At 36.9% G+C, this 24,164-nt stretch overlaps 4 protein-coding genes and 1 non-coding gene across 5 annotated transcripts; 1 reads left to right on the top strand and 4 right to left on the bottom strand.

Annotated features, from left to right (window-relative positions):
• Positions 1 to 1,694: 1,694 nt before the first annotated feature.
• On the bottom strand, positions 1,695 to 3,644 carry LOC130426680 (testis-expressed protein 33). The gene is made up of 4 exons (XM_056753579.1): positions 3,635 to 3,644; positions 3,380 to 3,488; positions 3,172 to 3,282; positions 1,695 to 3,053 (listed from the first exon to the last, which is right to left on the bottom strand). The coding sequence occupies exons 2-4, from the start codon at positions 3,414 to 3,416 to the stop codon at positions 2,971 to 2,973; spliced, it is 231 nt and encodes a 76-aa protein (XP_056609557.1). The 5' UTR covers positions 3,417 to 3,488; positions 3,635 to 3,644; the 3' UTR covers positions 1,695 to 2,970.
• A 933-nt stretch (positions 3,645 to 4,577) lies between these two features.
• Positions 4,578 to 10,600, bottom strand: LOC130426277 (SUMO-conjugating enzyme UBC9-like). The gene is made up of 7 exons (XM_056752959.1): positions 10,274 to 10,600; positions 9,967 to 10,049; positions 9,762 to 9,845; positions 7,217 to 7,289; positions 6,959 to 7,068; positions 5,188 to 5,267; positions 4,578 to 5,052 (listed from the first exon to the last, which is right to left on the bottom strand). The coding sequence occupies exons 2-7, from the start codon at positions 10,030 to 10,032 to the stop codon at positions 4,989 to 4,991; spliced, it is 477 nt and encodes a 158-aa protein (XP_056608937.1). The 5' UTR covers positions 10,033 to 10,049; positions 10,274 to 10,600; the 3' UTR covers positions 4,578 to 4,988.
• A 201-nt stretch (positions 10,601 to 10,801) lies between these two features.
• mpst (mercaptopyruvate sulfurtransferase) lies at positions 10,802 to 12,618 on the bottom strand. Its single transcript, XM_056752958.1, has 2 exons — positions 11,865 to 12,618; positions 10,802 to 11,434 (listed from the first exon to the last, which is right to left on the bottom strand). Exons 1-2 carry the CDS (start codon positions 12,454 to 12,456, stop codon positions 11,133 to 11,135), a joined length of 894 nt encoding a protein of 297 aa, XP_056608936.1. The 5' UTR covers positions 12,457 to 12,618; the 3' UTR covers positions 10,802 to 11,132.
• Positions 12,619 to 12,688: 70 nt separating this feature from the next.
• trnac-gca (transfer RNA cysteine (anticodon GCA)) lies at positions 12,689 to 12,760 on the top strand. Its single transcript has one exon. It is a non-coding gene; the product is annotated as a tRNA-Cys (tRNA).
• An 811-nt stretch (positions 12,761 to 13,571) lies between these two features.
• Positions 13,572 to 21,527, bottom strand: si:ch211-256m1.8 (uncharacterized). The gene is made up of 4 exons (XM_056751745.1): positions 21,497 to 21,527; positions 19,239 to 19,686; positions 18,379 to 18,777; positions 13,572 to 17,976 (listed from the first exon to the last, which is right to left on the bottom strand). Exons 2-4 carry the CDS (start codon positions 19,683 to 19,685, stop codon positions 14,146 to 14,148), a joined length of 4,677 nt encoding a protein of 1,558 aa, XP_056607723.1. The 5' UTR covers position 19,686; positions 21,497 to 21,527; the 3' UTR covers positions 13,572 to 14,145.
• Positions 21,528 to 24,164: the final 2,637 nt, after the last annotated feature.

The raw sequence follows: 24,164 nt of genomic DNA on the forward strand, positions 1-24,164 counted from the left end.
TAAAAGTTTTTTAATAGTTAGGCTACCAGTTACGTACAGAGATGTGATTATTTGGTACCAATATGTGCCTATGAACTATCACTAATATGTACTCTTAAGTGAAAAGTGTACTTCTTGAGAAGGTACTACATCAGTGAGAATTTGTGTAAATTTTTTCCCAGAGTAAATTTGTTTTAAAAAAAAGTGTAGTTTAATATCTGAGATTTTTACATCCTTGTTAGAATGGCTGACTTTGTCGACACAATACGAATAACATGAGCAATTATGACTTTCACTCCAATGTTGGATCAAAAAGGGACAAACCAAGCCAGTGAGTAGATGAACTGGTGCTGGGTTGTTTTAACCCATTGTTGGGTCAAATGTAAACATTTTCTCGGGTCATTTACCCCAACGGCTGGGTTTGTCTCTTATTGACCCAATGCTGGGTTAAAAATATTCCAGTGTTATAGCAGAATTTAGGAGAAAATACGAAAAAGAACAAATAGAACGAAGAATAACAATTTTATAAGAATCAAAATTAATGGAATGCTCCTAGTTAAATACAACAGAAATCTACTTTTATAACTTAAGTGACTAACTGACAGCATGACAGCCAGATTCGCTTGTTTTTAATACTGGAATATTTATTTACAAAATCAATAATAAAAAAATAATAAAGATGTTTATTCCATGTTTAAGAACATTTTTTGTACGATTTGCATAAATAAATGTATCATCTGATTTTGTAAAACAAATATTACGTTTTTTTAATGAATGCTGTAAAAATATAAATAAAAAATTATAAAAATAAAAATAAAGGCAATAGTGCTTTTCATACATCAAATAATTGCTATAATGTGTTTTCCAAATGTCAAGAAATATTCAATTTTTTCGTAAATGAGAAATAAGAGATTTTTTAGGTTTGGAACTGAGATTTAATCAGCAAGTTATTGTTTTGTGTATTAAACAATATATAAAACACACAGTCAAATAATCTAGTGATTTTCATGCTTCTTTTAAACTGAACTGAAAGTGATACTTTCTGTCATCGTTTACTCACCTTGGAGTTGTTCCAAATCTGTATAAATGTCTTTGTTCTGATGAACACAGAGAAATATATTTGGAAGAATGCTTATAACCAGACAGATTTTGCACCCCATTGACTACCATGGTAGGAAAAAATACAATGGTAGTCAAAAGTGCCCCAGAACTGTTTGCTGTCCTACATTCTTCAAAATGTCTTCTTTTGTGTTCAACAGAACAATAAAAAATGATGAAGTAATATCCTTCTATGGGAGTCAATGGGGGACAAGAACTGATTGGATATAATCAAATATCTTTTTTTGTGTTCATCAGAACAAAAACATTTATGCAAATGTAATGGAGATTTATCCCACTGGGGTACTTACATAAATCCTAAAATATTTCTAACTAAGCACAAAACCATAATCTCTCAAGATTCTTGAATGTTTACATTAGTTATGTATACATCAGTTATTATTTAAACTTCAGGTTAATAAAAATCAAGCACAGCCCATTAAACAATAGTATTTTTTACTACACAGTCATGTCAATGATGTGTTCCAGATAAATCTTTCCAGATGTTTCATTTGCATAAGTAAGACAAAACGTAAGAAAATATTATGGTACACAACCACAACAATTCACCAAAATGTAACAAAAACATGCAGACGTATTCTGGGGAAACAGAGGAAACTGCCTCATTATATTCTAGAGCTGAAACTTTCACTCTTGTGAAAAATGCAAGCTGTCTGGTCATATGTGTTCTTGCTATGTGCCACAAACACGTTGAAACAGCCCTGGATTCCAAATAACAAAACCACAGTAACATCAGTATAAACAACCTGTGGTTAAAAAATGTAGCCTGAAAGAAAAAACATTTGTGGTGACAGTACATTTTTTGTGAGATGTGGTTACAAAAAGAGCGAAAACAAGATTACAGGCTAATAGAACATAATAGAACAAAAACAAACAATAACAAAATTACTGAAGAAACAAAAAACAGTCCTCATAATACTACAACAGTATTCATAACTTTAACTATCTTATGTTTTCTTTTTTCCGATTATGTGTGATTACGCCTCCAATTTGACAATGGATTTATAGGAAACCTAGATAAAAAGAACAAGCCTTTACAACCGGAGAGAAAAAAAACAGTTTCAGTGGTTTTTAAGATCAAACCACGTAAAGTGAGACTGTCGGATTTACGTTATGTTGACACCACATCTTACGGCATAAGACATCAGTCACAAAAAAATCCCCACAACACTGACTATATCTTACAAATCCGATCTATTTTTATGCAGAAAATTTTAAGTTTGTGTAACCAAGTAACACACACGTAAAACAAACATAAGAGCATCTAGTTATTAGTATTGCTTCCAGTCAAAACTGAGGGACAGATACAATCCAAAATAACAATTCTGTCATCATTTATTTACCCTCATGTCAATCAAAACGATTTATAGCTCTTTCTTCTGTGGAACACAAAAGAAGAAATTTTGAGAAATGTCTCTTTTTGATTAAAGTACGAATGAATAAAAAACTATGCTGTGCACAGATAAATCATTTTTAATCATCTCTACAACACTGTGCAAAACACTTAGAATTTTCCTGTTTGATTGCATGGTGACTTTAAGACAGCTTCCTGTACAAGTTTTCCTCTTCAAATATCTTTCACAATATGTGTAAAATAACACAGAACACATCAACTAAATTCACTTTTAACACATATTTCTATCTATCTACATCTATATCTGTCTGTTACAGCATTTGATTGATTTTGTGAGACATCGCCACTACAATTCCATCAGCTCTATTGAGTAGGAGGTGCACGTGTCAATCATGAGCCCAACATGTTTGTACGAGAACATGCGAAAGCTAAGTGACTGCTGGCGGTATAACACTTTACGGAAAGTGTGATTGTTTATTTGCTGTGGTTTTCAGAAACCGTGCTCCAAAATGTCAGGCTTAATTGGACACACCCTTGATCTCCACTTCCTTCAGCAGCTTATGCAACCGTTTGCTAAGAAAGTTTTCCTCCATCCACTTCACTGCAGAGGGAACACGAGATTATAGGTTAGTAATTCAAAGAAAACGTAAATATCTTCTATGTGTGCAAAATCTATCACCAAAATGCCAGTTAGTGCTTTTCAAAGTTAAAAAGCCTACCCACATCGTCGGTTTTGTGGCCGTGCCAGTGCTCTGGATCATGGATGAAGTCTGGTAGGGGATGATGGACACACGAGTCCTTAACCAAAGAGGACCACGCCACTGGAGGCCCTGTAAAAGTGGACACAGAATGTTAAAACTGAAATGGGTGTGATTCTGCAGTTCTGTTTGAACTGACAGAACTCAGATTTGTGTGTGCGTGACAAACCAGGAAAGATATTTGCACGCTGATAGTGGCTCATCATATGATAGGATGTGTGTTCATCTCTGTAGCTTGAGCTTGTTTGAAAGTAATGTGGTCCACATAGTGGCGGAACCTGTGGGCAAGACAATCTGCATACGTATCATACACACATATACACAAACACAGACATCGACATTGGTATGCATACACCCAGATAAATTTATCATGCAATGCAAGGTTTTGAATGCTGAATTACAAACCGGTTTGCTAAGAACTCACCTGATTTCTGTTGTCTGTCTTCTTCTCTGACTGACATGATGGAAGTGTTCCTGTTACAGGAAGTATTAATAACTTGCCAACGTTTTATGCATTGAAATGTACACTTTTGAAAGCTGTATGCATGCTTTATTAAGTAGAAAAAGACGGACTTTTTGTCAGACTCAAATATTTATAATTACATACAAGTCTAGTTAACTGACACATTAAATCTTATTGTTTTTTTATGTTCAAATTGACAGTCTGGATTTTGCAGTTTGCATTCACTTTCTAACATCCTGAAAACCAACTTACTCCACGAAAATTAACCTACAGTATTTGTAGTAAAAACCACAGTAGTAACACATTTTACATCGTCTCACTATAGAAACCATGGCTAAGCTATGATATATGTAGTAAACCTATGGTGGTAAAATTATCAGATCTTTAAGAGGTGGGAGTTCGCACCTTCCACCAGGCGCTTGCTGTGGGTTAAACTCTTAATGCGTAGAGAGTCGATCTAAATAATTCATCCACTTCTCCTGAAACCCACGCTACTGTGGCTACACAAAACTATGACTCATTTTACACAGGTTTCATAACACAACAAAACAATCATCTGCGAATTAAGAAAAATACAACAATGCAAAATAGATACATTTGGGGGGAATGCATTTCAGTAGTTAGTGAAGTAATATATTCGTACAAAATACTAAAGTATACATACAAATCAATAGTTTACTGAAGTAAATACTGAAATACAGTATATTGTAGTATTTTTTTCTTGTGGACTATAGTCAGAGAGATGGTTTTGTTGTAAAACCATGGTATTAAAATTGTAATCAATCCATCAAAAAAAGATCATTACCACATTTTTACTTTAATAAAACCATGTCTAATTTTCCAAGGTGCATCTTGGGCAGAATGTTATATTGAATAAAAAGGCGCAAATAAACAAACAACAATGTAATGTAATAACCACTTTTTCATTTTAATCCCACTAATTCATGCACTTACATAGACTTGTCACATATAAGAAACTTCCGGTTGTTTATAGTCATACGTCCTATGATATCATTGCTTAGGGTAAAAGTTGTTCTACAGCAACTTCAACCGGTTTACCATTAAAACACAATCACCAACAGTATAGTCACAGAACAGGCAACATCAACTCTCTTCTGGGTTCTTTTCATCTTTATACTGGTCTGTACTGGGTTCTTGGCTCAGTTCTGTGCAGAAGCAGGATTGAGCAAATCTTTAGCCACAGTTCTACTCAGCTGCAGTTGTAGGACTTTCTTGAGTGGTGAACGGTCCTGGAACGGAAACTATGCAAAAACGTGATGTTCAGCACAGGCTGCCACTTCGTGTACTTCCCGTTCTATGTTGGAGCAAATCTCTTAGCTTGTGCCCTCACACGCTTTTCATAATCCATCCTGTTTTGACTATAGAAAAATGAAAGAGATAAGTGCGGTTCAATATGGCATGACACCATAATCAGAATGTGGGTTAGGGTATCTCTGTGGTTGATCTTAAATCTAAGTATTGCAAGCATTTTTTGATTAAGCCTCTTTGCTTACCAGTATATCGTATAGGCCTCGGCTTGTGCAGGGTCCTGAATGTTGGGCTCATTCAGGAGCTCCTGGATGCCCAGCAAAATCTACAACCACAATCCCAGCACATATCACAATTTAATTTACCGCGGGGAAAATAAGTATTTGACACATCAGCATTTTTATCAGTAAGGGGATTTCTAAGTGGGCTATTGACACAACATTTCCACCGGATGTAGCCATCAAGCCAAATATTGAATGCATACAAAGAAATCAGAACATTTAAGTAAACAAGTTCAGTCATAATAAATAAAGTGAAATGACACAGGGAATAAGTATTGAACACATGAAGGTAGGAGATCACCTGAAATCTGTATGTATTGAGAGAGAAACCCTGCACCCTATCAGTGCTAATTGATATCAGCTGCTTTAGTCCTAATTGATGGCCTATAAAGCCTTCTCATTACCTAGGAGGCACACAGGAAAGACTTCATGATGGGTAAAAGCAAAGAACTCTCTGTAGATCTTCGTAATCTTATTGTTGAAAAGCATTTTGATGGGAATGGTTAGAGGCGCATTTCCAGAATACTGAATGTTTCTGTGAGCACTGTGGGGGCCATAATCCGGAAATGGAAAGAGCATCAGTCCACCATAAACCGGCCACGATCAGGTGCTCCACGTAAGATCCCAGTCCGAGGAGTCCAAAGAATAATCAGGAGCGTTCTCCGAGAGCCAAGAACCACTCGGGCAGAACTTCAGGAAGGCCTTGCATCAGCAGGTACTGTTGTTTCAAAGAAAACTATAAGCAATGCACTGAACCGCCATGGCATCCATGCACGCTCACCACGCAAGACTCCAGTGCGGAATAAAAAGCATGTTGAGGCTCGGTTAAAGTTTGCGAAAGAGCATTTGGAGAAGCCTGTGGATTATTGGAAGACTATAGTATGGTCAGATGAAAGCAAAATTGAACTTTTTGGCACTCATTCTACACACCGTGTTTGGAGAAGAAATGGCACTGCCCACCACCCCAAGAACACCATACCAACAGTTAAATTTACCTAACAGCATCATGGTTTGGGGCTGCTTTTCAGCAAGGGGTACTGGCAGACTTCATATTATTGAAGGCAGGATGAATTGAGAAATGTACTGGGACATTCTGGATAAAAATCTGCTGCCATCTACCAGAAAGCTGAAAATGTAAAGAGGGTGGACATTTCAGCAAGACAATGATCCCAAACACAAGGCCAAGGACACGATGAAGTGGTTTCAAAGAAAGAAAATCAAGCTGCTTGAATGGCCCAGTCAATCACCTGACCTAAATCCCATAGAAAATCTATGGAGAGAACTGAAGATCAAAGTTCATAAAAGAGGCCCAAGGAACCTTCAAGATTTAAAGACCATTTGTGTGGAAGAATGGGCCAGAATCACTCCTGAGCAATGCAGACAACTGGTCTCTCCATACAAGAGGCGTGTAGAAGCTGTAATCACCAACAAAGGCTTGTCTACAAAGTATTAAATAAAGTGTGTTCAATAGATATTCCCTGTGTCATTTCACTTTATTTATTATGACTGAACTTGTATACTTAAATGTTCTGATTTCTTTGTATGAATTCAATATTTGGCTTGATGGGTACATCTGGTGAAAATTGTCAATAACCCACATAGAAAACCCCTTACTGATAAAAATGCTGATGTGTCAAATACTTATTTTCCCTGCTGTACATACATACAAGTGTGTGTTTTTAGTTAAAAACTGACATCTTGCCGAGAGTTATTAATAGGAAATGTGTTTGTTTACTTGTTTGATGGTGATGGCTGGCCTCCAGTCCTTCTCTTCCTCCAGTATGGACAGACACACTGTACCAGAAGGATAAACGTTTGGATGAAAGATTGGGGGCTCAAACTTACCTGAAGGAGAAAGAGTAAAGAATATAGTCAGTATAAACGTATAATTAAATTATGCATCATATAAATGTTATTTATATGATGCAGTGACAATACGAAGCGATACACAAAAACAGCTCTTCTCTCATGTAAGATTATAATAAATACTCACATTTTGGTGGAGAAGACGGGTAATCATCTTTAAATAGCATTGTCAGTTTGTACAAGCCACCCTCCCAAAGAGTCTAAATAACACAAACAAATAATACATTTATGCAAATATGAAACTTGAAACAGACTTTTATGCAGCATGTTAGATGGGAAACACATGTCAAGGATTCTTTAGACATGGGACAAAACACGTCTCACAATTGTAACTGCTATTATTACACGGTTCGTTGGAATGCTTGATTCTGATTGGCCAGACGCGATATTTGCAGGTTCGTTATTCCAAGATAACAACTTCTTAAAACTAATAACACACGGTTACCCGCTTGCAGTAAATCATCTTGACCATTTTTTTTTGACAAATTAAATATAAATATGAATTTTAATAACAGACATGACATTACATTTACAAATGATTAAACCAAATTGTCTGTTCATGACATTTGATCGTCAACCGTTTTCCCTTATATTACCCCTTCTTAGGTTTAAAAGTGAAAATATTTTCAATTGATTGATAATAGAATATATTTAACACAAGTATCCTCTACAATTTAATTGTATTATTATATAAAATGTATGACTTTGATTGTCTTCTCACTACATTTATGTTGTCTTAGAGAAGGGTTCAGTCATTCATATGCAACAAAATTGGATACAAATGCTTTTTAATGATGGAAAAACAGCTTGTTTATCAAAAGCAACACTTAATATTCTCTCATATCAAAGCAAGGTTGTTTTTCAATGCGTGTTGCATAAGCTTTCAAAGTTGTGACACCACTTTTCGTCAACACCTTAAGACATTGTGATAAATAAATGTAATAAAATCAGTGAATTTAAGGGGCAGCTCCAAGGACCCCCTTGCCACATTCTACCTCTGCAAAGGGGACATTAATATCAGACAGGCTCTGGTAAATTAGTTTTAGAATATTTTAAATCCTGATAATAATATTTCCTATGTCACAACCATGATATGTCAACACCATCTTCCAATTTCTGTTATGTTAGCATCTTCCATTAACAGCGAAACCAAAATGGCTACTACATGAACTCCATAATTTTGTGGAAGAAATGCCTTCTGTGCCAATACCGTCAGATGTCATCACCAAAAGATTTTCTGTCTGACGGTGGTGACGTCATAAGATTTTTGTGATTTAAAAGTTTTTTTTTGTTTTATTATATAAAATACTGTGCAATTTTTCTGATAATGTATAAATACTAAAATGTGACTAGCAGCATATATTGTTTTTGTGGATTTATTGTCATCATTTATAGCATAGTTAGGGTTGAGGAAACATACGATTCAGGGAAAACAGGGGTTAAGGAACATAGTAAGGAACATTTCATAGTTTAGGCAAATATAATAAAGATGTGCATTTTAGTCCAGGACGGCTAGACAACATCTTTCATTGGAGGAGCATAGAAGGAGGAACGGAGAGTATCCGAAAAAAGCGAAGAGAGAAAATGAGTACACAGCCAGAATTAAAAGAGACATTTCTTAGACATGAGAGATGAAGGTGGAAACAGAGAGTTGAGGAAGGAAAAATAAATCAAATCAAGGATGAGAGATCGAGAACAGTGTGAAAAGGTAAATAAATGGAAGCATAGACAGAGAAAATCAAGAAAGTGAAGAAAGGTAGACACCCAACCCATCAAATGACTTCAATGAGAAAATTAAATATTGATTTGTTAGGGTAGCAGACCCACTGTTCTGAAATAACACATATTTTGTGCTCTGATGATATACAAACATACTTAAATGAATAAAAGCTTTATAAACAATAATATGATTATTGTTTGTTGTCTTTGTTTTAATACAGTAATTGATTGAATCGATGTATATGAATATGATAATATGAATATGAATGTATTTAATGAATATTAAAATGACTACAACATCAGGTTTTCGTCACCAATGTCAGATGTGTCAACTTTGTCAGGTCTATGTCACCTCCGTCAGATGAATATTGAAAAAAATGATATTTTATATTTCTTAAGGAATTGTTGGTCACATGTGAAAATATAATCTAATAATCTATAATATAATATAATGCGTTTTGAAATGTTAAAAAAATCTTGATTGCTGTTAAAGATTGTTAAAATATTACACAATTACCCAATTAAAGAGAGACCATTGTCTTAATAAATAAATTTATATATATAGATATTGCAAGGATTTTCTGTGGCCTCTGTCAGCCTTGGTAAATATTAGTGTTTACTATAATTCTTATAGGTCTTGCATAATGTGAGTGAAGATCAATTTGTGTTTTTGCTGTCTGACGGTGTTGACACAAAACAAGTGATAGCAAGCTAAAAAGCAAAGCACATTTTGATAAAAAAATAGAAAAGTAGGGAAATTGTATCAAAACAAACCTCAGTAGCTTAGTATATATAAGATACATAAATGTAGTTCAATTTGTCTGAGTACAATGTTTTATTTTTTTCAATACTGAACCCTGTTTTGTCCCACTTTTCAAGAATCAGTGACATGTCATCTACAGAAATAATTTGGACAAAAAAAACGGGTCTGGCGAGATAGATGCATCGCATACCCCCTTTTTCCCTGGTATTCCACATTCCCAATTCATGAGATTCATGGTGCCATCTGGGTTCTTGGTTGGAACTGCAACAAAACCCTAAAAAACGACAGACAACAGTTAAAGTGTGCTTCATTTACACAAATAAACCAAAAGCTCTTTAATATGCATGCTGATCTTATAAATATGGTCGTTTAACATTAGGTTATGTGTTCCTTACAAAAGGGTGGTCCTTCCTCCATGCTTTTCGCTCCTGTGACAGTCTACTCAAAGAAATTCCAGACATGGCTTAACAGCGCCGCCCTGTGGACAGATAAAAACAACAAACAAACAAACATTGTGGCTACTTCCGTGAACGCAAAAAACAATAAATATATTTCCTGCTTTGCTCGCCTGAAGCACATTACATTATACAAGGTCAAATTAATCTATTTAATCAATTTAGTTTGTTAATGTGGAGAACGAGACTGGCGTTAATCTTGCCACGATAAATTGTGTATAAATTCGCAAGCCTGTCGCGGACTTACCTTAAATAAACGAAATGTTTTCCAGTCAGTGCAAATTCGGTTCAATTTGAAAAACGCTAAACCTAACAACGATCAAAACGCGTCTCGAAAGAAAATCACCATCCGATCAGTTATGACGATCGTCGTTTGGTAATATTCATACGTTTGCGTATGAAATGAATTTGTAGAAAGCACGTAAATATGCCTAAGCAGCAAAAAATGTATTGATGAGCGGTTCGCCTAAAAGTATTTTACAAAATTTCTTGTTTTAAGAGCATGCGACGTTTGAGGCACGAAGGCGGTGGAACCAGGCCCGTGTTTATTATTATTCGCAGGACCCACAGGCAATATCGGGGGCAGCTATCAGCGTCCACCTTCCGTGCTGCCGTCAGAAGTGCGTAGCATCCGCGAAAGAGTATCAGACGCAAAACATTTGATTTTTATATATGTATGTACGTTCACATTAGTTATTAGTGATGTAAATTTGAAAAAATGTGCCCTAAGTAAACAAATACTCCACTTTTTCCCCCCAAACACACAACAATGAAATGCATTGAAAACACCATTTATTAGACTCTGGTATAGAAAGAACAGAAGAACTTTTCAAAGAAAGTTAATTACATTGTCCCTTATTTCTCTGGATGGCTGTGCACTTTTAAGTTCGGAAGCATTGTAGTCCGGTCATATAAATATCATTTAATAGCATGTGAATTCAGTAAAATTGTGTTTTTAATTCTAAATATCTGTTATGACATTCAATGAATATTCAACATGTATAGAGCAGTTGACAATGTGGTGCAACCTAATGACCTTTTATCATTATGCAAAATGAAGCCTTAAACAAAAAGGTTATGGTTCTATTAGAAATCCCGGCTATTCCTCATGGCTGTTTTCCTTTTCCCTCAGAGATCACATGTTCAGGAGCAGCCTTGGTGAACCACTGATTCCACGCTCCGTCGTACAGGCACACGTCCAGATGACCGCACAGATGAGCGGCGAGGGCGATGTGACAGGCAGTTACACCCGAGCCACAGGTGACCCAGAATGGCTTCTGCATGTCAACTCCAGCCTGCAGGAAAAGCTTGGAAAGTTCCTCCACAGGAAGTTCCAAACATGTTGTCTTGTCCATGAAGCTGGCAAAAGGCATGTTGATAGAGCCAGGGATATGCCCAGGTTCAATGTCTGTGATACAAGATGAGATAAAAATAATGCACCTTTAAAATGTTGGATATTGTACACAATGTGGTGATAGGGTAGTTGACAAATGATTTTAATTTTAACAACAAGATTTTAGATGAACCTGTAAATGAACGGTTAAAGAGATTCTTTCAATGACCTTTTAGCTTTTTGCAGTTTACTATAATAAAATAGTAACAATAAACAAAAAAGGTCATGTAATCACTTGTGACGTCATATGCATACTGAGAATACGAGGCTACATGCTGCAAAAAGTTTGTGCGCAGTCTAAAGTCCTTGCAAAAAGTGAAAGGGGTAAAGTGCATTATGCCTAACAGAAGAAATAAAAACAAAGTTGAACCAACAATGTTAAGCTACACACCATACCATACGTTTTCCGCAAGTATGACAACTTACAATCCATAACGTTACTTACTTGCCCTTGGCTCTGGTTCAACCCCACGAAACCTTCCGTTGGCTCTAGCGTCGACCACTTGAACCTCCTTTGTTTTTGTGTTCTCCAAAACGTCTTCGTAAGTTTTCACCCAGGAACCTTTAAAGGTCGCTTTAAACTCGGTGCGTTGTGGGTTTGTGTACTGCTCGGTAACGGGATGACCCTCTCGGAGCCAGGTCTTGAACCCACCGTCCAGAACTGAAACCGAATTGTGACCAAACACCCTAAACATCCACCATACCCGTGGCGCAGAGAACGAGCCGAAATCGCTCGCGTCGTAAACGACGACATGAGTGTTGTTACCTATTCCCAAATTACCCACGTAGTCTGCAAACTCGCCCTTGCTGGGCAGCATGTGATCAAACTCCGAGCTTTTGTCACAGCACTCGTCGATGTCGAAAAACGAGGCTCCGGGAATGTGAGCTTGTTTAAATTCGTCCTTGGCATTGCGATTCAATTTAGATAAATACCATGACGCGTCTAATATTCGCAGGTTTGGTCCCACTCGGTTGCTTTTGACAGCATCCGCGAGCCATCGCGCTGCCACGAGAGCTCGAGTCTGAGCAGCAGCCATGGTGGCACTCACGCGCCCCCCTCCGTTACAACTGGTTTAGAGCAGTCTGAGCTGCGTGTAATAAACCAGCATTGCTCACAGATTCCGTTGGTCTGTTGTTTGTTAAGTAAAGTAAAGGATACTATATTTCACGGCCATTTAAATTCACATTTATGTTACGAATAAACTTTTGGTAGTTTGGTCTATGTCACGGAATGTTGTAAATAAAGTAAAATCAGCTGTTTAACCGCGAGGGGGTATAGCTCAGTGGTAGAGCATTTGACTGCAGATCAAGAGGTCCCCGGTTCAAATCCGGGTGCCCCCTGGGTGATATTTTTGGGTTTCATTTTAAGAGCAGTGGATCTGCTGATAGCAAGTACTTGAAGAATAAAATCAGACTATTTATGGAAACTGAGTCACAGAGAGTAAAATACAAGAGTTTGGATCTCTACATTTTTGTAATATCTCGGTTTCAAATATTTATGAAACAATGCATTGATCAGTTGTTTAATGCTTTGGGGATATTGTAAGTACACGCAATCATGCCAATAAAGTATCTTGAAACTGAAAATTATGTCTAGCTGAATAATGGAATAACTTGTTTTTACTTGTGGCACAGTAGCTATGAACACTATGAATGTATTCTCAGTACATGTACATTTTTGTCAAATCTGGGTTCAGAAACAGCAGGGATTTCTCATGCTGTATATGCACGTTCTTTATGTGGTTTAATGAATTAGAGGAAAATGCTCTGTTGTTTTCACTGCTTTTTTTAAATTATGTTATTAGACACATTATGTTATTTATTATGTCTCAAAGTGTGATACTCATGTAGCCTATAGTGAGAATTATATCATTCTGAAGGTTTTATTTAAGGTATTGTTTTTTAGTAATTTTCACTAACTCGGTGCAAATTTGGTCTCCATCTTTTAGCTGTTGATCAGTGTTAGCTGTTTATTGGTTGGATTTTCATACTGTTATGGAGTCCACAGATTAATGCTGCTAGAAAAGTTGTAGGAAATATCCACCAGCTGCAACAAGAATGGAATATTTTTTCCCCTCGAAAGCTTCTTATTTTTGCTTTCATAAGTTATTTATATTTTATTTATAATAAGACAAGTAAAACACTTTCGAGGTGAATTTATCAGGATTTATTTATATATTTTGGGAATGTTTTACACAACATTCTTTATTATATGCATACAGTATATTTTTAAGAAATAATTGGTTTAAAGAGAAAAATATGTAAAATGCAAAAATGTGTAATGTAAAGTAAAATATGACAGTTGAGTGTTTTGATACATGTATTCATCATTCAACATTGAAAACGTTTTATATCAAACTTTTTTTTAAACCGAGACAGAACAAAGCTGTTGAAAACAGATACAAAGAAGAAACTGGTTTACTTAAAATGGTGCATCAATACTGTTTGTTAAGGATAGCCCCAATTATAATAAAAATAACTTCTGTTGTTAACCTATCATAAAAATCATGTGATTGCAAAAACTTTTATTTGAGTCATTTCAAGTCGTTTGAACAATATTACATTTTGTGTTGTTTTACTAGCCACAGGAATCATATTAAATCTTAAAATTACTGGTGCGGGCTGAAAATAAAGAGCATTTTTGTCATTATTACAATATATGTCAAGCTATTTCTCCTTTAGCTTTCCATAAACAAGTATCTTGTTCTAAATTTGTCAAAGTCCTTTTAAGGCATGTACTTTTTGGCCTTTAGTCTGGGTATAATCTGCATGTCTCTGACATCATTGTGCTGGAGAAGCCAGCATAGGTATCTCTCTGTGCCCATACCCCATCCGCTTGTTGAAAGAGGGATAACTCGACGCATGTTGATGTACCACTTGTATGAATCTTCCGGAACTGCGTGATGTTGTAATGCTTCTTTTACTATTTCAGGTGTGGAGTGACGTTCCCCAAGCCCCACTGTCTCCCCTAATCCAAAGAGAAGGTCTGCTGCCTTGGCTTTGCTTCGTCCTGAACCTTCAACGTATGCCTGGTAAAAGGGCACTCCAAGATGATCCATTTCTGTTAGCCAAACAGCTGCTCCATACTTCTCTATTAGAACCTTTTCTCCTTTACGTGTTAGCTTTCTTCCAAAATGGGGTTGTCCTTCTTGAACCCATTCAAGGCAGTCAGATGAAGGCATTATGTGAATGGCTTGGTCCAAGGTTATTTTTGGAAGAGGTTCTTTTAAACTCTTGAGCAATTTATGGACATGAGATAGAGTACCTGCTGCATTAAGGATAATGTTTGAGTGTTCCTTTAGCATTGCTTGAGTCAGATAGGAAACATAGCCTTCAGCTATACTTATGGCGTCATCCATGTCACCAAGTAGTTCACATTCAACATGGTAGAACTGATTGAGATGTGTAGCATCCGGATCCTCCCCTCGGAAACTGGGGGACACATAGTAAGCCCCAGGAAGACCGTCCTGAAACCTTAAGAAGTACTCTAAAACAAACTGCATAGAATCAGCCAGATATACATCTTGGCCCAGCATGTTGACAAACACAGGCTCCGAATCTGAACCAAGGCCCATTGGAGAGGAAATCGTGTCAGTTGTTATTGGCGTCAATGCGTATGAATACTTGCATTTGTTGTGGAAGTACTCTACTGTGCTGTGAAAAAGGGTGTTTTGGATTTGAAACAGATTGCGATACCATTTGCTCCTAATGGCTGATGTTGCATGGATGTGTGGGTTTTCCCAGGAGTGAGGAGGAGTGCTCTTTGTGATCTTTTTGTGGATTTCAGTAAGTTCCTCTTTGTTGGCTGGGGGGCCACATAAAGATGTTACATATCCAGGGTAGGTGGGGCAGAACTGAGTAGCCACATCCCTTGGCGTTCGGCATTTATGCTGAGAAACTAGCGGAATTAGTTTGGCATGAGCATAGTCGATTTCAAATCCTTCAAATATGAGAGCTACCCCACGGGCATTTATTCCCTGTTGCACAAGATGAGAAACCCTTCGTATTGCCACAATGAGGGCAGTGTAGTCACCCTCATCCAAACTGAAGATGTCACTAGTCAGTGGTTTCCGTGGCACTAGAACTGTAAAGCCTGGTGTGTTTGGAAATGGAGTAAGGAATGCTACATGATTGTTGTCTTCCCACACACGCCACTGCTGCTCTTCACCACGTATAATTCGGGGGAATAGGCCCGTATCAGAGGACTCTCCATGAAAATCAAAGATAGAAGGTGCATTAGGTGTCGGGAGCCCAGAGCGAATTTTTGCCTGCACTTGGTCAAGAATGGTATCTTCACAGCGTGGACCACTTTTGGAGCTGCAGTAACCAGGGTCATAAGAATTGAACTCGGTTTCCTCAGATAAGTGAGACGTCCATTTAGAGTCCAGTCCATGGAGTGGTAAAACTTTAATGCAAGCAGGCTTGTCAGGTTCTGGCATGACCACAATAGCACAACGGTGCACGGCAAGTTTCTCACGAAGAAGGTTAGCAACTGTCTGTGCACCCTGTAACATCGATACGTAGTCAGGTAGCGCTAACTGGAAGATGCTACTGGGTCCATTTAGGGTTTTACGAGTGAGAACAGTGGCTCCTGGGGTCCAAGGATTGGACTGCAGGTAAGCTACCAATTCTTCAGTTTCCCAAATCACATTCGAAAAGCTCTTTATAGGTTGCAAAACCTCGGTTCGACGAATGCCATCGACCATTGAAGCAACGAACATCACCCCTGCGTTGGTTTCAATAATGGCTACACCCTGATGATCTACAGCAATAATTCCAGCACACTTTTTTTCCAGATAATCATGGATTACTTCCTGACAAGCCTGTCGGAGACTGTAACCCTTGAGGTTGTATAAACTAGCTACTTTTTGAGCAACTGTTTGGCGTAAGAAGGCATCACCATCACCTGAGCATGTCACTGCAAGTTTCTCATCAGCATATACCCCTGCCCCGACTATAGCTGTGTCACCAACTCTGCCTTTCCATTTGCCAACTAAACCTCCGGTGGATGTGGCTGCTGCTAACTTGCCCGACCTATCCAATGCAACTGCACCAACTGTTTGAGGATGGTTTATTTTCCTAGCACCTGACCTAATAATCAGCTCTTTGTATCTTATATCAGTGTCAAAGTAGTCTGGTTTCAATGCTGAATCTTTATCTCCAAGACTGTCTAAAAACTCTTCGGCACCTTGTCCAGTCAATAGGGAGTGCATGCTTTTTTCCATGATGCAGCGGGCAGCTTTTATTGGGTTTTTCACTTTTCGCAAACAAGCCACTGATCCAGAGTTCTTCCCATGTCCGTCAACAATAGTGGCTTCCATTTCATGCTCTCCGTCCCTGTTATATACTGACCCCTTGCCTGCATTGAACAAGAAACAGTCCTCAAGTGCAGCGACACTTCTTTGGACTGCATCCAGACTGCTACCTCCTGAAGTAAGTATCTGTGCTCCGAGAGTTAGAGCTGTTTGAAGGGCAAATTCAATGAACTCAGTTACCTCCTGATTCAGCATCATTTCCTCCCCTGCCCCACCATGGATCACCAAGCTAAAATCTTGTTTGATTTTATGGATGGAGTCTGCTTGTCTTTCTTCATTGTCTTGCAGGAGACACTCAATGGCTCCCATCTGGCCAGCAATGGCGTATCTTAACGCCAGGAGAATTACTAACTTTAGATTGAACTCAAGTTGTTCTTTGAGATTCCCCAAAACACTGGCAAAAACACCCTTACCATTCAATACAAGACGAACCCTGTCCTTCCTGCCAAGGTACGTGACAGCCAGCTGGTCTGTAGCATACACATTGCCAACAGCACACTCAACTCCCTCCATCAGATCTGATCCAGTCAGGTAAATAGATGGACATCCAAAAGGATCAAGAAATTTCTTCAGTGCACTGTCTTGAGGCATAAATCTGCGTAGGGCTGCCAGATGAGGCCCAACACCAAGGCCAACTTTTGTGGCTTTGATTAGGTTTTTGTGCTCGACAAACGCTAGATGAAAGAGTCTGAATAGCTCATTTGTGTACCGGGGATTGTCATCTGGGCCAATGCAGGATGCCAAAGCTGTAACAAGCTGGCGAGATCTCACAGAGGTTGAGTATGTGGGATCACATCGGCCGTGTTTGAAGTGACGCATGTGAGTGGGTGTGACCATGATATGGCTAGTTGCAGCCTCCCCAAGTGTTTGCCTCAAGGACAGTTGCAGAGTAAAATTAATCCATGCGTCATATAAACCTCTGTGGCCTCTTATTGTGGTGAACACATCTGGATAAGATTCCATTTCAAAAGTCATGACAGACTGGCTTGCTTTTGGAATGTTAGAAACAGACTGATGCGGTAAAGTTATGTTTTCCAGTGGGATTTTCAAAGTTGTTGGATGAAGAAAGCTGGTATTTGAGGGCGGAGTTGACCCATTGGTCTGGGTGTAAATTTTTTTGTTTTGGGATTCTGACAGCTGCCACAGACGTTCAACTAAAAGTCCAGCTACCATTCCATCCAGGGCGCTATGCTCAAACAGCATGCCCGCTTGGCCATCCTTGAAAACCACCAAGTTCACCACCTGTTGGTTAAAGAGGGTTAATATTTGTCATAGCATAACAAAACATGTATTTGATGATAACCTCAAACATTTGAATGGTGACCCATTAGTAATTTAAAGGTATAGTTCACCCAAAAATGAAATTTCAACCCTTATTTACTCAACCTCTTGTTATTTTAAACCTGTTTATATTTTGAAGAATGTTGGTAACAAAACAGTGGTGGTACCCGTTGACTTGCATGGTATTTGTGTCCATACAATAGAAATTAATGGGTAGCGCCATTGTTCAGTTACCATCATTCTTCAAAATATCTTCTTTTGTAATAACAAGTAAGGGTAAGTAAAGTTAAGTAAATTAATTTTTTTGGATGAACTAACTACTTTTGAACTACACATTACTAGTACTAATCATTGAGTACACACCTTGTCATAGTATCTCAAACATGGACAATCTTTTTCCCCTAAGCGGACAGCATTGAGAGTATCTGCAAGGTCAGCTGGTGCTGGATAGTCCTCCAAGGAAACGGCCAGAAGTGCAGTCTCCATCATTTTAAGTGATTCTGCTGCTTCACCTCCCGACTTTAAGATGTCCGTTCTGACAGCATGCCAAGCTTGGCGATTAAGAGATGTCAGACCACAGATATTGGACCGGTCTTGTTCAGAGCCTGATGCTGGGTGACTCATAGCGTGGACTAATTGGGTGTAGATGTCATCGAGAGCTAAAGAAGATAATGGTTCCCCTGGATGGTTTTGTTGTAAAATTTGAATGGGAAATATACCACCTCCACAGATCAGAATGGCATGAAGGCTGTCTGTGTATATCTGAAACATGAAGACATTAAGTATGTCATTAATATGAGTAAGTCTGTAAACTGAAGATTACTGTATTCCAGGTATTAAAATGTACTCCTAAAATAAAAATGATGTAATAATTTACCCACCCTCTTGTCATTTTCAAACCTGTGTGATTTTCTACTGCAGAACACAAAAGAAGATATTTTGAAGAATGTTAGTAACCAACATTGGCGGTACTTTCTCACTTCTAATGTATAGACACAGAACCAATGCAAGTCAACGGGTACCTCCAATGTTTGGTTGCCAACATTCTTCAAATGTTTTTGTGTGTGTGTGTTTTGAAGAAAACATAATAGGTTTGAAATAACAAGAAAGTGAGTAGATGATGACAGAATTTTCACTTTTGGGTGAACTATCCATTTAAAGTCCAGCATACACTACCAAACTATGTTTCTCATGAAATGAGAAAAAAAAGAACACTGCTTCACCTTTAGCTCATCTTGGTTCTTGCCTGGTAGACGATTAGCTGCAAAAACCTGCGACTGCTGCGTTCTCTCAGTTGGCACATCGCCTTCCACCAGGCAAGGTTCACTGTACAGTTTAGCAACCGCCCACAGTAAAGCTGTAGCCCGCTCTATTTGTGCAGACTCCCCCTTTAGCTTAGAAGAGGGAAGGACAGAAGGAATTGCTGTGGAAGTGGGCAGGGGATCATTGCAGGAGAGGAGACGCTTTTTGAATTCCTCCGTCACCCAGTTCTCACGTCCAGAGGCCTGTGCCTTCAGGTGTTCTTGGACTTCTTGAAGAGTATCGCTCTGTTTTAGGAGGGCATTTTTATAGTGTTGGTATTCTTCTGGATTTAAGGTAAGCTGAAGCACCCGGCTAGCTTCCTGCAGAGTAGCGTCCAGTTCCGGAATGGGATAATCTAGTAGATCCATCCTGTTGTACAGTGGAAAGGGCACAAAATAATATATTTTATGCCAAAAATCATTAGGATATTAAGCTCAGATATTTATGTAAAGCTTAGAATTCTTCTTAGCAATGACCTGCTCTAAAGGACAACTTTGAATGTGATTTTTTTTGGAAATTGTGGGTTTTTGCACCCTCAGATTCCAGATTTTCAAATAGTTGTATCTCAAATATTATCCTAACATACCATACATGAATGGAAAGCTTATTTATTCAGCTTTCAGATGATGTATAAAATCTTAATTAAAAAAAAATGGTCAAGGGGCATATTTGGTTCTTCTACTTGTGTCTTTCACAGATAATTTTATCTGTAAAAAAATGTGTTCTCATCATCTAACTTCCTGAATATTTTGGTAATATGCTAATGTTTTTCATTAAAGGGATATTTTGAGGAATTCTAACACCAATCCTCTTGCACACTAAATAAAATAAAGTTACAATTAGACTTGCACATCTTACACATGCAAATCATTTTTTCTTGGTTTTATAGAGTGGAACCACAAATACATTTAGATGTATAGTCTAGGGTGTCATGTGATTTAAATTTAATATGTCACGTTTTATTTATTACTTACAGAGCCCTTGCTCAGGCTACACGGGCACATGACTATTTAGTTGTAATCCAATAACTTCATTACATTCTCCAGAGAAAGTTTTTTCTGGAATAAAATACTTATTTTTGTATAGAAAGCTTTGCAAGCATTTAATAAATAAATACAATAAATATTGGGATGATCTCTATTCAGGTATGACTGGATGACATACTCCGAATTAAATTCTTTCTGTTTTTGACCCTGTGAAATGATTATAGCATGTTCGTATAATCAGCTGTCATGAGATTATGTTTCATGCTACAACTCCCTAGTTGTATACTTACATTTTACTGATTAAGCTACACCCTTCTTTTGTGTAATTCTTGAAATGTTATCTGTCTTTCCTAAAATCTTGGTCCAATGATCACCGTTAGCATGACCAAGTTATGTGAGTGATTGTTGAACAATTAATTCGCTTTTAATTGGTTTCAGGGATTGTTCATGAATTAATTCACTTTTATTTTTTTTCAGGATGCTTTTTTCTTGAAAATAAAGTCTAATATAGTTCATTACCTTCTTTTTTGTGCTAATTCTATGATTATGCATTATATAATATCGTCATTGTAAATATCCCAAAATAAGTTCTGTATATGAAGAGTGTATTTGCAAAAACTTCTGAAACCTTTTTTTTTGTACGCTTTAATTAATTTCAATCAAACTGCTGTAATTATAACAAAAATATATACAGCTCACTAACACAATAAAACTAAATAAAAACACGTGAACATACTAAAAAATATGATGAAATAAACTCTTCAAAACAACAAAAGACTGTACAAAAGGAACTTGCATGTGTTTTGTTTGAATATCCATACCGCTACATTATGAATCCGAATGCAAAAGCCGTTTACATTTTATAAACATAAAAAAATGGTTTTATTTTGTATCGTTTTATTGACTGCCGGCACTATTTGCATTTATTTTAAAATATTTTCCATTCCATTTGAGTAGATAAATATCTTACTTAAAAAAATTCCCAGGATGTACACAATGTAAAGAATAATACACCACATAATGAAAATAAGTTACATTAGAACAAGAATATGTGAATAACTCAATTTTGACAAAAATATCAGTTATGACCTAATAATTCCGAGGCGATGAGATGCCTATGCCTATTGCCTACAATACATCAATACCATATTTAAAAATCAGTAAACATATAAACTGGGAAATGTTAAACTCACCTCTAGGCAGTAAAGACAACCAGTTTATGAAAACTAGTGAATGTGTTGAGATCTTGAATGTAATACGTTTTTGTTGCAGTGAACAAACAAGAGGAGGGCTGTAATATGAAACTAGTGATTCCAGTTAAGGAATTACATTTCCTATCTCACAATAGATGTTCACTCTATAACAAAAAACTGTCACACTTGCATTCCTTCACTTGATATGAAAGTTCAAGGCCCATCTCATTTTTACTAGTTTTAGAGATTATAATAATTCTATCATTCTGACAGTGTAATATTGTTTAAAGCTAATACTGACATGGTGGTAGTCAAGCCAACATCATCGATTTGATTCAAAAGGAATGTACTGGAGAAAATGCTAAATTTTGAGTACCTGTGAAGGGCCATGTTTATATAAACTCAACTTTTTGTTTAAATAATGGAATGAGCATTTTATCGTTTGTCCTCTCATTAAAATGAATGCTACACTGTGTGTTTTATGATTGTCTGAAGTTATTAAGATTAATATGAAAAGACGTCATAGCCTTTATGCATTCTTAATTCTCTGACAGTCAAAAATACCATGTGTTTCTTTGCTCTGTTAAATTAGCTCATTATTAATTTAAAATGTGGAGCATCAGTTAAGGATATAACAGTAATCTTCACGATTTATGTTTTTCTCTAAATTTAAGTTCAATTTATCGAGCTGATTGAGATGAGATGGTGGGGATGGATGGATGAGAAGTTTCTTAGCAGACATTTGGGGACATAAAAATGTCATGTGATAGACTGTGCGTGGATGTCGCTCAGTCTTTCTGCATGAGTAATTGTCTTCAGTCTTGCTACCTGAACAAAGAACGTATTGAGTGAATACATGTCTCACGTGAGCAAGGCCAATTGTTTTTTGTGAAAATGCTGGTGCTTTTAATTACCAGATATTCAGATTATTAGAAATGACTGACTTATGCAGTCTAGCCAAGTGTGCTTATAAAACATAACCTCACTGAATGATAATATGACATTTTTGCTTATTCTGTGTGAACATATTCTTTATTTTATTTGTTCATATACTGCTATTATTTTTATTATAATGTGTGTGAAGCTGCTTTGTAACAATACAATTTGTGAAAAGCGCATTATAAATAAAATTGAATTGAAAAACCTGTTTAAGTCTAGATTTTTCAGTTTAATTATTTATTCTTCTGTACCACCGAAGCATAACGAAAGGCTATAAATTTTTTTCATTCTTTACATTCTATGAGATGTAGCACCTATCTGTTGATTCTGGATGTAGTCACAAACTGTGAAAGATTATAGATAAGATTAAGAATCAACATTATAACATGTTTCTACTAAATAAATGTGGTTTGCATTAGTCATACACAGAACCATTTCAAAACAGAGTTGTGACACTCACATAGACGTCCGTTGGAAGAATGGAATGCAGAAGTAACTCGTGCTATGGAAGGCTCTATAGATGCAAACATTGCATTGAAGTCCATTAAAATAATATAATAAAACAAGCGTTTTATTTTAAGGATGTTTCTCAAACAAAATATTGTTTTCCGAAATAAAAATGGCTTTTCTGTGTGTCTGTATTTGTGGTTGAATGGTTTTCTATAAAGACTGCTCATTAAATAAAATGTTATCCACCCTTTGCTTGAATAAATGATATAAAAATCTCTTACTGACTGAAATTGTTTGTTATTTCAGCGTTATTTGTGGTGCATTTACTTGCAATCATTGTTTAATTATTGATAAATTACTTGTGCATTTTTATGTGAATGTCTTAACATAATTTATGTACTGGTGATCATAGAAGCATAAGAAACAGATGAATGTATGCATTCTGTAAATGTATTGCACATTATGCATCCTTTCTAGTCAAATTAAACACAAACAACTGATTAATACTGTCTCTCTATACACTCATCAGACAAATGTTTTTATAAATTGAATCAACATAGTAATCAGTTCATATATTGTTTTGTTTTTTAGTGATGCAAAGGAGGGGGCCTGCGGTAAGGCTATAGCATTGTTTGCCTATTCGGTCATAAAACAAACCCTTGATATGCATGCTTGCAGAGTTTCCTATACCTTTGTGAGGGATAATGTACAGGTAGCCGGTTGTTATCGCAGAAATAAGCCCCGAAAGTGTAATCAGGTATCACACTATCAAGGGGCTTATTTCGCAATAACAGCCCGGTGCTTGTACATTATCCCGCTTATTTCACAGCTACTTGCCAAATGAGAAAAAAACTGGACATGTGAATTTGAAATGTTTTATTAGCTCATTACCGAATGAGACCTTCCGCGAGGAAAAGCCATTTACTTTAGGTTTTAAGGTAAGAAACTACGTTCAGATGTCACAAACAGGCAATTTGGCTTAATCGTTTTTAAATATAATGTTATCAAAATATATATTTACATTTAATTTGTCCAAAAAAAAACTATTTTCCTGCATCCAGGTTACCGTGTGTTATTAGTTTTGAGAGGTTGTTATCTGGAAATAACGAACCTGCAAATGTCGTAGCTGGCCAATCAGAATCAAGCATTCCAACGAGCCGTTTAATAATTGGTTAGCCTATAATATGAAAACCTGGACGAATTCTTGCTTCAAGATGTCTTATTGTACTCTATATAAAGAAGCGTCTTTCAAAAAACAAATGATTTTAAAACTTGATTG

Source organism: Triplophysa dalaica, chromosome 7 (genome assembly GCF_015846415.1).
Source record: "Triplophysa dalaica isolate WHDGS20190420 chromosome 7, ASM1584641v1, whole genome shotgun sequence".
NCBI lineage: Eukaryota > Metazoa > Chordata > Actinopteri > Cypriniformes > Nemacheilidae > Triplophysa > Triplophysa dalaica.

What these genes read in the sequence shown, in the direction of transcription:
- LOC130426680 (XM_056753579.1), bottom strand. Translation starts at nt 3,416, where the DNA reads ATGATGAGCCACTATCAGCGTGCAAATATCTTTCCTG. An exon ending in GCGTGCAAATATCTTTCCTG is followed by an intron (nt 3,283 to 3,379) that starts GTTTGTCACGCA and finishes CCACTTTTACAG; the next exon opens with GGCCTCCAGTGGCGTGGTCC. An exon ending in CCACAAAACCGACGATGTGG is followed by an intron (nt 3,054 to 3,171) that starts GTAGGCTTTTTA and finishes TTCCCTCTGCAG; the next exon opens with TGAAGTGGATGGAGGAAAAC.
- mpst (XM_056752958.1), bottom strand. Translation starts at nt 12,456, where the DNA reads ATGGCTGCTGCTCAGACTCGAGCTCTCGTGGCAGCGCGATGGCTCGCG. An exon ending in TGAACCAGAGCCAAGGGCAA is followed by an intron (nt 11,435 to 11,864) that starts GTAAGTAACGTT and finishes CTTGTATCACAG; the next exon opens with ACATTGAACCTGGGCATATC.
- si:ch211-256m1.8 (XM_056751745.1), bottom strand. Translation starts at nt 19,685, where the DNA reads ATGGATCTACTAGATTATCCCATTCCGGAACTGGACGCTACTCTGCAG. An exon ending in AGAACCAAGATGAGCTAAAG is followed by an intron (nt 18,778 to 19,238) that starts GTGAAGCAGTGT and finishes TTCATGTTTCAG; the next exon opens with ATATACACAGACAGCCTTCA. An exon ending in GTTTGAGATACTATGACAAG is followed by an intron (nt 17,977 to 18,378) that starts GTGTGTACTCAA and finishes TTTAACCAACAG; the next exon opens with GTGGTGAACTTGGTGGTTTT.
- LOC130426277 (XM_056752959.1), bottom strand. Translation starts at nt 10,032, where the DNA reads ATGTCTGGAATTTCTTTGAGTAGACTGTCACAGGAGCGAAAAGCATGG. An exon ending in CCCGTCTTCTCCACCAAAAT is followed by an intron (nt 7,069 to 7,216) that starts GTGAGTATTTAT and finishes TTTCTCCTTCAG; the next exon opens with GTAAGTTTGAGCCCCCAATC. An exon ending in CAGCCATCACCATCAAACAA is followed by an intron (nt 5,268 to 6,958) that starts GTAAACAAACAC and finishes TTGTGGTTGTAG; the next exon opens with ATTTTGCTGGGCATCCAGGA.